Source organism: Cervus canadensis, chromosome 8 (assembly GCF_019320065.1).
Source record: "Cervus canadensis isolate Bull #8, Minnesota chromosome 8, ASM1932006v1, whole genome shotgun sequence".
NCBI classification, from domain to species: domain Eukaryota; kingdom Metazoa; phylum Chordata; class Mammalia; order Artiodactyla; family Cervidae; genus Cervus; species Cervus canadensis.
In genome coordinates, this window is record NC_057393.1 from 55,955,531 (window position 1) to 55,969,911 (window position 14,381).

General features: G+C 42.2%; 1 protein-coding gene across 7 annotated transcripts in view; it reads right to left on the minus strand.

The window, feature by feature from the left end:
- Positions 1-14,381, minus strand: part of MARCHF8 (membrane associated ring-CH-type finger 8) — a 114,261-nt gene that overhangs the window by 31,629 nt on the left and 68,251 nt on the right. Inside the window, exon 1 of one of the 7 annotated variants that reach the window (XM_043476309.1) lies at positions 1,610-1,935. The exons of the other annotated variants lie outside the window; for them this stretch is intronic. Within the exon in view, the coding sequence (XP_043332244.1) occupies positions 1,610-1,621 (12 nt within the window). The 5' untranslated portion in view covers positions 1,622-1,935. Of the gene's footprint in view, positions 1-1,609; positions 1,936-14,381 lie in introns of those variants that run through there. 7 annotated transcript variants of the gene reach the window in all.

The window sequence follows — 14,381 nt, forward strand, 5'->3', positions numbered from 1 at the left end:
CCTTTTAAAATGTTACATGTAACATGGCATGATTATATCCCTAATAATGTATTGATGAAAATAATCCTTTTCAAATCTATTTTTCCATTAAGTAATTTTCATTTTTTGAATATAAAATAAAATGAACAATTTTAATTCCTGCTATTTTAAAACTCTTTATATATCCAAAAATACATAAATCCTTGAAGTCAGCTGAAAAACCTTTATCAATAAAATTCAGACTATATCTTTATAAAAGTTATTATAAAACGGTTTCCCTGATATTGGGTTTTTGAGATGTTCGAGTAACTGTTGCTTCAGCTATTCTCTTTGCTGGCTCAGAATATTATGCACTCATTTTCACGTGTAAGTTTATGCCAGTTTACAGTCCATATAGATATGACTAATAATAAATTATTCACTCATTTTCACGTGTAATTTTATGCCAGTTTACAGTCCATATAGATATGACTAATAATAAATACTACTTATTACTTTAAAAGTTACAGAAATTGTAACACTGTGATTACTATACAACCTTTGTAGGAATGGTTCTAACCATTCTTTAGTATAGAATGTTCTCATTTAGGGAACACAATTATCAACCACTATGTGCCTATACTGTTCCAGGCCCTTGGGAATGACGAGTGAACAAAATAAAGATCCCTTTCTCTTGTGGAGCTTAAGAAATGATGCAGAAGGAGACTGCTGATCTTCTCTGATTGTGTCAGAGCTCACAGTGCATGTGTTTAAGGGATGTTTGCTTACTTAAAGAGTTTCAAAATATAAATAGTATTTCATGATCAAATACATATATCCCATTTGGCCCAGGTTCCTGGAGACTGACTTTTTGCATCTTTACTAATTTTGTCCCTCCAGCTCAAGAGCATTTCATAGCCTCAGCAAAGTCAATAGACAGAGCATCCATACAAAATAAGACAGACATGCAAATGGCAACATTAGAATGTCCCTGCCAAATGAAATTACATGTCTGGCTTACTGAGAAAGATAGGGCAAGAGCGAGACAGTGTACGCACACAGACATACAAACACACAGTAAATAAAACCAACAGACAGAACAAAGGCCCTTTGTTACTGTTCCATCTTTTATGCATTTTCCATCTTACGAGAAGCTAAAAGACCTTCCCAGAATGAATGATCCGGCAGAAAGGACCAAGGTGCTTTTCCTCTAGAAAACACAATGGACTCTGCAGCTGTGCTCACTCACAGTATAAACTAAGTGGTCTTTCTCATGATTTTCTAAAGCCATAGTTCTATGATTTTAAATTACATGACCAATATTAAGTCAATAAAAAAGCCATTTTTTTTAAAAAGCCACGTTTTTTACACCAGGAGTAGGAGATAGCATTAAAAAACATACTATAACTTATAGACTTACATGTGTATTTGAAGCAAGAATACTTTTCACAATTTCAAGGAACAGTTTGTCAGAAACAAAGTACACACTTGAAAAATGGAAATAAACTGCTGAGCCTCTCTAGCTGGCGACCTTACTAATGAGGCACCCTTGGTGCAACTCCAGTTCTATGTAGTCTTGTTCCATGAGGCCTACTGGCATCCCTAAGATGGATGAGAAATCCGGCCACTGCGAGCAGGGCAGTTCTCCTACCTGAAGCTTCATCTTCTGGCAAGAAGCATCAGGGAGTCCTCAGGGAAGCTCTCTGCCAGCAGCATGCTCCCTGGTTCCGCCTGCAGCGCACCGCAGCTGCCGCCCGCCAGCCGCCAGCAGAAGCACACAGTCCCTGCTGCCGGACTTGTGAGGGCTTGCTGGAGCCCGCGGCATACCACTCCTGTGATCAAACTGGACTAACCACTTCCTCCAGCTGATTTCCTAGGAACTAGGTAGTGAATGAATAATTCATGACAAGTCCATTCCAGCAACCAATTTCTGCTCTACGATCCACTACTACCCACAGCAATTTACAGTGTAAGGATTCTAAACCATACTTGGTGACATGCAAGACACGAAAGTTCAGTATTCTGGTCAACTAAAGTAAATGTTAGTGGATTTGTTTGCTCTTCTTTCATGATAACCTATCACCCGGACTTACTTGAGAGATTTTTTTTTTTTAATGTAGAAAATGTCAATGATTAACCATAGATGTCTGACAGAACACACACACACACAAATTTTTTTTTCCACAGAACCTGTCCTACAAAGTGGGTTCTGGTTGTAGGAAAAGCAGTTTGCCCTGAGTTCAGCAGGTCAGGATTTACATTTAACAAAAGACCAGTTCCTGCAAAGCACAGAAAATCGTCGTGTGGTGGGGGAGGGGAGCTTTTAGTATCACTGCCAGGAAACAAATTGCTTCAAAGGGGAATTTTCCTGGTCTCTCAGGCTATAAATAAATCTTTCATCTCATTGGTATTCTTCTAGGAAGAACATGAACATTCATTTTCACCATTTGTCAATGCTTATACATTTCCAAATAAGTGCTATCTAAAGTGGTCTGTTTTCTGCAACAAAAAAGAAACCTAATTCCAAGAGGAACTTGAACAGAAAAACTGAAGGCCCATACTTCTAGTTCAGCTCTGCCTCCAGGAACTCCAATGCCACGCCTATCATTTTCACTTGTTTCGATCTTCGTTTTTTTTTCTTCTGCACTCACCGAATTTCTCAAGACTGCGTTCTGTCATTAAGTTAATTTTTCAGCCATGATCATTCCATCCCTTTGCTGTTGTTGTTCTGTCAGTAAGTCATGTCCGACTCTTCGAGACCCCATGGACCAAAGTCCACCAGGCTCCTCTGCCCATGGGATTCTCCAGGCAAGAATACTGGAGTGGGTTTCCATTTTCTTCCCAGACCAGGGATTGAACCCATGTCTTCTGCACTGGCAGATGGGTTCTTTACCACTGTGCCACCAGGGAAGCCCTAAAAAATGATCTATAAGGAGTTGATGTAGTTGTTTAGTCGCTCAGTAATTCTTTTATCACTGAGCCACTAGGGAAGGCTATTCCATTCCTAGTTGCTTCTGTGTGTTCTGCAAACTGGTTCTCGCTGAGTCTCCCTGGCTCTGCATTTTACCCTTTCCACCTCATTCTGTTATTTTATTATCATCATCATTTCTGAGCCAATGTTCTATGAAACTCAGGTTCTTAATAGCTCATGCAGGAATTCTCTTCTTTTTTGAAGGGAAATTATTATTTCTTCCAGAACAGACTGCATCTCTTCTCCTCAGGCACTGTGCCTTTCTCTTTGCCTTGCTCTGAGTGCAGGGGCCTGGCCGTGTCTTCTGCTTGGCTCAGGACATTCCTCACAGGACATTCTGTGGAGCACTTCTGTTGGTGTTACTATGTAGTCCAGGGGAACCCGTCCCCTCCCAGCCATATCCTCAGTGGCTAGCGGCTTTGTGCAGGTGTGCTGAGCGGAAGGGAAGTTCGGCAGTGTGACGAAGGAGAAAGCTCAGCTGGGGCTAGGGCTCCAAGCAGCCTCACTCTGCTCTCTTCTCCCAGGGATGTATTCTAACATTCTCCAATTTCCGCAATCCTTGTGAGATTGCATTCCCATCAGAATCAGGTTGTTCCTTTGTAATCATTCCCTTTCTTCCTAATCCTGACAACACCCCCTGCACACCCCCACCTCAATCATGAGTGAGATAAGGGAGCCCTGTCACCCTGGGCTCACTCTGTGTCCCTTCCTCCATTTACTGTGCTCCAGAGACTGACTTTATCAAGGCTACCTTCTGTCAGGTGTCCTGTTAACTCCCGGTTTACTGATGTAGATAATCAGCACCAGGGTATAGTGTCATTCTACCTTTCTTTTCTACTTCTCTCCCAGCCTGGACATCTCAAAGTGATGATCTCCAGTTTGCTTGTCTCTGTCACAGGAGAGAACCACCCAGGCAGGGTTTCCAGTCTCCTGGAAATCCCAGTGCTCCTACAGCACAGCACTGCCTGTCCTCACCTGCTCTCCTGCTACACCTGATTGTGATTTTGCAGTATTTGCTCACTCTCCTTTTCTCTTATAGAGCTTCTGCCCAGGGAGAGGCTAAGAATGACCCTGAGCCAAACCCTCTGAATTTGTGGAGACTTTTCATTTCTCTCACTGACCATCAGTTGTGTTCTTTGAATTTGTTGCTAGCATATTTCTGCTAATTTTTTATCCATTTGTTGTTCATAGATTTAAGTCTAAAAGGACGGATATTCTGAAATTTGGTTTCACTCTGCCATCTTAAAACAGAAGTAACACTACTCAGAAAAAAAGAAAGACATCTGACATGGCCACATAAAAAAACAGTTTTAACTCAAAAACCTTATGGCATAATAGACATCAAAAGAGTAGCATTAAAATAAAATGACTAGAGCGAGTATTATTAGCCTGCCTCCCCGTCTTCCTCCTCAACAGAGCCCCAATTCTCTTCAGTATTCCTCTCTCCCCATTTACCATCTCAGGGTGCTGACCTCAGCATTTTTTCCTGGAGCAGGTGGACTGGCAAGAACCCTCTTCTTGGCTCAGGAGGTGAGATCTGCAGGAGGCACCCAGGGAATACGTTCTCAGCCTCAGAGAGAGCAACAGCTCCTCTTTTCATGTACAGCCATGAAGGCTGACAACTAACTACAACATCAATGAAAATCCGCCTTGAGATGAAGTAAACCCCATTAATGGCAGAGCAGATGGACAGATAGAACCCAGGTCTTCACGTATGTCCCTGATATGCTGGATCAACCACCCCTGAAGCCCATCATGATGGCATTAACAAAGCATACCACGGACATCAATTTTCCCTAGACTATCAGTCAGCTGGTAGCAGGATTATGACTTCATTAGCATTTAACCAGGTTATTAAAACTCTTTCTTATGGCCCACATACATGTATAAATCTACCCTAGGTTCCGGAGGCTTCTTCTACTCCTTACTCCAGGAATGATAATATGTATATAGCTGTCCCTCTGTACCCACGGAGGGTTAGTTCCAGGACCTTCATGGATATCAAAATCCACAGATACTCAAGTTATTTATATAAAATGTATTAGTATATAGTCTATATACACCCTTCCATATACCTTAACTCATCCCTAGATTAGTTATAATACCTAATACAATGTAAGTGTTGTGTAAATAGCTGTGACAAATTCAGTTTTGCTTTTGGGAAATTGCTGGAATTTTTTTCTCAAATATCTTCGATCCAAAGTTGGCTGACTTTGCAGATGTGGAGCCTATGGATACAGAGGACTGAGCGTATATTGTAAAGGGAGAACTTCTACATGAAGGGCCTGGAACTGTTGTAAGAAACTAAAACTTCACAAGGGAAGGTGCTGGAACATAGTGTCATTCACATTTTCCTGAGTTTTCCATGTCCTCCCTTAGTAGGCTAAGGCTTAGGTGAACAAATCTTAAATATATTTAACACAGGAAAGGGTTTTCAACATTCTCCCCATGATAAAACATCAGAGAGGCACAAGGAATTGTGAAGTAATACATGAATTCTATGTGATAAACTAATTCTCCAGTTTTAAGAAAATCACCACCATGGTCACCAATTCACTTTCTTCTATATTTTAAACTGTAAAGTAAATTTACTGAGCTATCATTTTGTTTGTTCTTACTGTCTCTCAACTACTATCATCTATTCCTTGACTCATATCCTCTTTTCAAATATCTCTGTCACTGGGTTTAAAATTACCACTGACAGAACCATCCTTGAAGACCTTAAAACCTACGTGTATACAGGTAAAGGTATTTTTCCACAGAGTGGCCTCCCTGGCAGTTAATACAAGTGATGGACTCACACTTATTCCAAGTATTTCATAAAGAATTCTGATTCCCTTTGGGTGTGTGAGGTGAAAGGTTTGATTATGGAGGGCCAAGTTTTTGTAAGAATTCTGAAATAGGGCAAGGCAACAGTTGTCAGGAGAGTCCTTTCAATTTTCATAAGAACTCTGCATCAAAGTTGGGCTGCCCCAGAGCACTTTTGATTCTATGATCATAGTGCCACATGAAATGTAGAAAAGAGAGACTGAAGTGAGACAGAATGCAGAGTCCACACTTGAGGATGTGTGTATTCTCCTTACTACTGACATTCCAACCAAGACCTTCAAACTCTTAAGACAAATGCAATCACACATCCCTGAAGCAGTAGGAATTATAAAAGGGAAGTATCAATAACCCTGCCTGCCTGCAGTCAGCACCCAACGGATTGGTGAATTCTCTGCCATTCTCTGCCATTGTTCATCAGACCTTTCATCTGATGAACTTTTTACTCCCCATAATCTCGAAACTCGGTCCCTCAAATGTTGCCCAAAACTCTGAACGAGATATCCCGTTTGCTCTGACCTTTATTATAAGCTTATCTGAGCATTTCAGGAGGACTGGACTTCCTCAGCTATTAACAGGTTGCCTGAGGGAGAACCCTGTGGGAACCTTTCCACATTATCTCTATAATGTCAGTCCTGACCTGGTCAGTTGATTCTAGCTCAGCTGGAAACCATGTCCTCAGACACTGGTATAGTTTTCTACCTAGGACCCTTTTCTTCATATGCCACATTGAAGAGCATTCTTGAAGTCATCAGTATCGTATCATTGCTCTAGACCACAATGCTTCTAATAAAGGGTGCATCATACAGTAATTAAAATGACTTAGCTTTCAAACCACTGAACTTGTCAGAGACCTGGAGAATAGGTCAGGTTTATAACAGAAGAATTGAGAATCCCACAGCTATGGAAGCTCTAACAGATATATTGGCAGGAAGTTTAAACAAAAAAAACTTGCCAGATTTTTCCAACTGCCATCTTATATATTTTTTGACCTATCTTAACATGAAAATATAAATATGTGTTTAGACATTACAATTATCATTCACAAAAGATTGAGTATATGTTCACTCAAACATGGATAGCACCATCCTTAGTTACAAGGGATTTCTGTTGATGAAGAAGGTATCATCCCTACCAGTGAGGAATTCATACTCTACTATGGGATATAAACAGGTAAACAACTAACTGGTAACAACTACATAGCAGAATTTCTTGAATGCCACATCAGAGACAGAGATGCTAGCTTCTCTCTTTCTCTTTGACAAATCTACCCACCACCACCCACCCATGGAGAAAGAGAATGGAGAATGACAAAGAAGAATGGAGTCTCTATTGAACATACACATTACAGAGAGTTTAAAGAGAACCCACTTAAAGAGAGGAAAAACACAGTCTCACAATAATAGCATTCTTAAGCGTTTAAGTGATCCTTGAATACTTGACACAGTACATGGCACTTTTAATCTAAATTATATTAATAGCAGGTTAAATCTCCTCAATGCTGGAAAAATCAATGCAGAAGTAGTGTTGGCCAGGATAAAATGTATGAATGAAGATATATGTGATTTGGGCAAAGTCAAGTCAGACTTAAGGACTAGGACTGGGGTCTAAAGGTGTAAAGGACTAGGGTCTAAAGGACTAGGGTCTAAATTGGGTGTCACATAGGAATCAGGCTTAGGCCAATAACCAGGTTTCCAGGAGAACTCAATCATGTGCTTCTGTTATGATCTAAAAACTTATGTAAGCTATGAATTCCATTCTACCACATGAGATAGTGTGGAGCATATACAAGGTGAAATTACTAATAACTTACTGTAATTACAACACTGATAAAAATAAATCAGTCTGGCAGCAAGAATAAAATTTCATTTTTTATTAATAGGAGGTAGAAAATATAAATTATTTTCTGAGAATTAAGTATAATTGAAATAGATATTTCATGATATAACTCAGTAAAAGAGGTATTAACTACTTTACTGAATGACATACATTTTATCAGAAAGATATAAAAACATTTTTACCCTCATATTTTACCTGGAATATCTTGAAAAACTGTATAGACCAAGAAAATATTCCATACAAGAAACATCACATTTAAAACAACTGGTTTCACTAGCGAGTGCTACTTCAGCTGTTCAAATGTGCACTACTCTATAGCTAATGACCATCCTAGCAATTAAGAACCAAGAATAGCTAAAAAATCAGCTATTTTTAAATAAGTTACACTTTTTAAAATTTATGTCTAATAGGAGGATAATTGCTTTACAATGTTATATTGGCTTCTGATGTACAACAACATGAATCACCTGTAAGTATACACACACATCCCCTCCCTCTTGAACCCTGCTCCCACTCCCTTCCCTAACCCACCACTTCAGGTTGTCACAGAGCACTGGGCTGAGCTTCCTGTGTCTACAGTACTTCCCATTAGCTATTTATTTTATGTATGTTAATGTATGCATTTCAATGCTACTCTCTCAATTCGTCCCACCCTCTCCTCCACCCTTCCACTCCCCAGACTGTGTCCACAAATCTGTTCTCCCATGTCTCTGTCTCTACTTCTGCCTCGCAAATAGGTTCATCAGTACCATTTTTTTAAAAAGCCATTTTGTCACTTGAAGTTTCCTTTCCTTTGCTCTTAAAGATTTTAAAGGTTTCTCCCTCAAAAAATCTTCATTGGAGAATGGCATTTTGGAGGGATGGAAGAGATGAAGTTATTTTTTATACCAGCTTGTGTCTATAGTGTATCTGAGTTCAGAACATGTAATCACAGGCCAACATACCCTACTTCTGAAGCCTCAGAAATATAGTTTATATAAGACAGGAAGAGACAAAATAACCAGGCAGGCACACAGTCATTTGATTATTTAGTAAAAGGAGATTCCCCAAAACAGTAATTCTGATTGTCCCTTTGATGGCTTGAGGTTTTTATTTCCTAAGACAATGTTGCTGAGTGAGTTTTCCACTTACATCTCCTTTCAAAAGGAGATGCAAGTGGAAAACTCATAGGAGTAGTTTTAGCTCAAGTATATGTCGAAAAGGAAGATCTGAACACAGATCCTCTTAAGCCCACCCATGCTTGTTTGCTCTTTGGAAAAACTGCACACGCCTCCCAGCCTTGGACACACTAGTTTGAAGACTCTTCTTCAGTACATCACAGAAGAAAGGGCAGCAAGAGACAGAGTAAGACACACATCTGAGAATACCTCAAGTACAGATATTCAACAGCATGAAAATCTGAACAAAGGAAGTACACCTCCTCAAATACAACACAGAGAAAATCTCATCTAATCACAACTTACATTTTTAATATTCTAATGAGATGGATGAGAAACATCAATGATCAGCAATAAACAATTTAAAAATAGAACTCTATTTCTTTTTTTAGAACTCTCTTTCAACAACTGGACATAAATATCAACCAATGATAGCACAATCCTAAAACATCTGGAATCAGATTTTTAAGTATCTGAATACCTACGAAGCAACTCATTAGATAATTCATCAACTGGCTTTTTTAATGATCTATCAACTCTAGCTTTACCTCACATTAGAAAATGGCCTATTCTTTTATCTCCCAAAACTTTTTATTTTGAAAATTTTTAAAAGCCACAGAAAAGCTGAAAAAACAGTATAATGAATACCCTATTATCCTTCAACAAGATGCAACAACTGTTAAAGAATTTGCCACAATTGCTTTCTTCCTCTTTCTCTGAAACACACACACACACATTTTTTCTTTTCCTTGCTGAACCATCTGAAAGTAAGTTGCAGACACACGATACCTCTACATACTTCTGCATGCATGTCCTAAGAACAAGAACATTCACCTGTATAACCACAGTGCCATTTTCACATCTAAGAATATTAGCCATAATTCTATAATTATCATCTAAAATACAGACAGTATTCAGATTTCCCATCTGTCTTAAAAAACTCAGCTTATGGCTGCTAATTTTTCCTAGCAGGTTTCATCAAGGTTTATACATTATATTTGGTTGCTATGCCTGTTTAATTTCTTTAAACCTAAAGTAGTCTCCCCACAATTTTTCTGTTTTTCATAATAAACACTTTTTAAGGGGCTTAAATCTCAAATTTTCTTCAAAAATCTCTCAGCATTATCTTGAGCTTTAAGGAATAATTTTTTCAAAGGCAGTTTCAAACTTCATTTGGTAAAAGATTCTAGTCGCTACACCTGTGAGTTAGATTTAGGATGACAACTGCTATCTGGAGGTTGGTATGAGAGGGCCACTGACGCCCAGAGAGAAAGATGGCGACACTGAGTGGCCACAAGCACCATGCTGGTAAGCAAATGTTCACAGAGCAACTTTGAAGAGAAGATCTTCACTCTCAGGGAACAGATAGGGATGAACCTTAGGGTACTGGACAACTGACCTGATCATGTCTTTCACAATTTGGGTGGTGATTCTGCTACATATTGTAAGAGCTAATATGGCAGCTAGCAATACACAAGCATTATGCCTTAGTCAGCCTAGTTCAGTTCAGTTCAGTTCAGTTCAGTCGCTCAGTCATGTCCGACCTAAGCCTAATTCAAAAACCAAAACCCTGAGGGAAAAGATATTATTAAGATGTTCCTGTAACTGCAGTCTCTACTAGTTATTCACATATACTCAGATGCTGTGAGTCCAGAAGTAGTCTCCTGATGCTTTAAAACAGACAGGCTTCTGAAACGTGGTCAACTGAGTTCACAAGCGAACACAAAAAATGCACAAACAAAGCACAAGGACAATTGAATGAAAGGGGTGCCTCTTCTATGCAGAAAAGGATGAAAGATATAAAATACTCTGAAATACAGCAAGCACCAAAGGTAACTATCAGCACAGGGTGTCTGTGACACAGTGATGCAACATAGTGACTCTGCTTCCTTAGGGTCCGATCACATATCCTGATTTCTCCTCAGGCTCTTCATTCTAAATGAAAATTTTATCTATTCCTAGGGCATCCTTTACTGTCTATATGTTACCAACTCTAAAATTTCTATCTCTGGCTTAGAGAGACTTTCCTCCAGAGATTCAGACAAAACTGAATTCTGGATACTTTCAGCGGGACACCCCACAAGTACCTCATACTTGCACATCTGCCACCTCTCCTTTGTCCAAGTGAATGATGTTAGCCTTTAATCTGGGCCAGAGGCTCATTTATCTAGCCCTCTATCTGACCACCACAATCTATCAGCCACCAGCACTGTTGTTCTAGTCTTCTGATCTCTTGATCATCTCTTTGCAATCTGCTCACTTTTCTCATCCTCAGCACCACCTCCTTGGTTCAGACCATCATCACCCGATCTTAGCGCTACCATAGAGCCTACAGACGGAGAAGGCAATGGCGACCCACTCCAGTACCCTTGCCTGGAAAACCCCATGGACAGAGGAGCCTGGCAGGCTGCAATCCATGGGGTCGCTAAGAGTCAGACACGACTGAGTGACTTCACTTTCACTTTTCAGTTTCATGCATTGGAGAAGGAAACAGCAACCCACTCCAGTGTTCTTGCCTGGAGAATCCCAGGGACGGGGGAGCCTGGTGGGCTGCCATCTATGGGGTCGCACAGAGTCGGACACGACTGAAGCGACGCAGCAGCAGCCACAGCAGCAGCAGCAGAGCCTATAGGAGCTAGGGCTTCCCAGGTGGTGCTAGTGGTCAAGGACCCAGCTGCCAATGCAGGCTACGTGAGAGACACAGGTTTGATCCCTGGATGGGGAAGATTCCCTGGTGGAGGGCATGGCAACCCACTCCAGTATTCTTGCCTGGAGAATCCCCGTGGACAGAGGAAGCTGGTGGAATACAGTCCATAGGGTCACAAAGAGTTAGACTGAAGTGCCTTAGCATGCAGGCAGAGCCTGTAGACTCCAGGACTGAAGTCAGGCCAAACAACTAATGTGGAGGGAGTAAAGCTCCACCCATCAGAGACAACAGTATTAAAGATTTACTGAGCACGGCCCTGCCCATCAGAGCAAAACCCAGTTTTCCCCATAGCCAGTCCCTCCCATCAGGAAGCCTAAAAGAGCAACTTATCCTCATCCATCAGAGGGCAGACAGAAGAAGCCAGAACTACAATTCCACAGCCTCCACAACAAAAATCACAATCACAGAAAGCTAACCAAATGATCACATGGATCAGTCTTGCTAACTCAATGAAGCTATGAGCCATGCCTTACAGGCCACCCAAGACAGACAGGTCATGGTGGAGAGTTCTGACAAAGCAAGGTCCACTGGAGAAGGGAATGGCAAACCATTCTAGTATTCGTGCCTTGAGAAACAGTATGAAAAGACAAAAAGAATTATGACACCAGAAGATAAGCCCCCCAAGTTGACAGGTGTCCAATATGCTACTGGGCAAGAGCAGAGAAATAGCTCCAGAAAGAATGAAGAGGCTGGGCCAAAGTGGAAACAATGCTCAGTTGTGGAAGAGTCAGTAGTGAAAGTAATATCCGATGTTGTAAATATTTCATAGGAACCTGGAATGTTAGGTCCATGAATCAGCATAAATTGGACATGGTCCAGGAGGAAATGGAAAGAGTGAACATCAACATTTTAGGAATCAGCCAAGTAAAATGGACTGGTATGGGCAAATTTAATTCAGGTGACCATTATATCTACAACTGTAGGTAAGAATCCCTTAGAAGAAATGGAGTAGCCCTCATAGTCAACAAGAGTCCTAAATGCAGTAGTTGGGTGCAATCTCAAAAATGACAGAATGATCTCAGTTCCTTACCAAGGCAAACCATTCAACATCACAGTAAGTGATGGGGCACAGCACAAGTCTATGCCCCAACCACTAATGCTGAAGAAGCTGAAGTCAAACGGTTCTATGAAGATCTACAAAACCTTCTAGAACACACACCAAAAAAAAAAAAAAAAATGTCCTTTCATCATAGGGGATTGGAATGCAAAAGTAGGAATTCAAGAGATACCTGGAATAACAGGCAAGTTTGGCCTTGGAGTACAAAATGAAGCTGGGCAAAGGCTAACAGAGTTTTGCCAAGAGACTACAATGGTCATAGCAAACACTCTCTTCCAACAACATTAGAGATGACTTCACATATGGACATCCTTAGATGGTCAGTACCAAAATCAGACTGATTATATTCTTTGCAGCCAAAGATGGAGAAGCTCTATATGGTCAGCAAAAGCAAGACCAGGAGACGACTGTGGCTCAAATAATGAGCTCCTTGTGGCAACGTTCAGGCTTAAATTGAAGAAAGTAGGGAAAACCACTAGGTCATTCAGGTATGACCTAAATCAAATCCCTTATGATTACACAGTGGAGATGAGAAACATATTCAAGGGATTAGATCTGGTAGACAGGGTGCTGAGAGAACCATGGATGGAGGTTCATAACATTGTACAGGAGGTCGTAACCAAAACTATCCCAAAGAAAAAGAAATGCAAGAAGGCAAAGTGGTTGTCTGAGGAGGGCTTACAAACAGCTGAGAAAAGAAGAGAAGTAAAAGGCAAAGGAGAGAGGGAAATATATACCCAACTGAACACAGAGTTCCAGAGAATAGCAAGGAGAGATAAGAAAAGCCTTCTTAAGAAAACAATGGAAGGAGGAGCCAAGATGGCGGAGGAGTAGGACGGGGAGACCACTTTCTCTCCTACAAATTCATCGAAAGAATAACTGAACGCAGAGCAAACTTCACAGAACAACTTCTGATTGCTAGCTGAGGTCATCAGGCGCCCAGAAAAGCAGCCCATTGTCTTCGAAAGGAGGTAGGACAAAATATAAAAGACAAAAAGTGAGACAAAAGAGCTGAGGACGGAGATTCGTCCCGGGAAGGGAGTCTTGGGCGGCATTGCTTGGGGTAGGGTCCGGGCCTGAGTGCCCTGAGGACAATCGGAGGGAGCTTCTGTGAGGTGCCAACTTGAACTGTGGGAGACCAAAAGAGAGAGAGTACATTAACTGGCCCGAACACACTGCCGGCCGTTCGCAGAACAAAGAGACCGAGAAAGTCCAGAGAAGAGCTCGCAGGCTGCAGACCGGCCCAGGCCCGCCGGAGGCAGGAGGCGGGGGGGAGGGGAAGGTCGCGGCGAGACACAGGGCGCAGGCACCCGACCGGCGCGGGCGGGGACTGGGGCTGGGGACGCAGAGGGCGGAAGGCGCGCGCACCCGACTGGCGCCAGCGGAAACTGAGTCTGGGTCCGCGGAAGGGAGTGGGCGCGCCACACCTGGGGAGAGTGCGCCCACCAAGCCCCTGGCTGCCTGGACCGCTCTGACGGGGAAGGCACAGAGAGCGGGCGCAGCTTTTCGTTCCGCGCTTTTGTGGAACACCCGAGGGCTGGAACCTCGCGCAGCGCGGGGCGCGCTCCATATAGAGCAGCCGGGAGCCTGAGCAGCGCAGACGGAGAAAGCGGCGTCGGCCCCTCCCGGCAGCCCCAGCCCATCCCCGCGGCGCAAGCCCGCCCTCACAGCGCCAGCCCCTCCCTGCAGCGCCAGCCCATCCCCGCAGCGTCAGCCCCTCCCCGCAGAGCGACGGAACTAGCTACCTGAATAAGAGTCCACCTCCGCCTGCCTGTGTCAGGGCGGAAATGAGGCTCTGAAGAGACCGGCAAACAGAAGTCAAATAAACAAAGGGAACCGCTTCAGAAGGGACAGAAAACACCGACT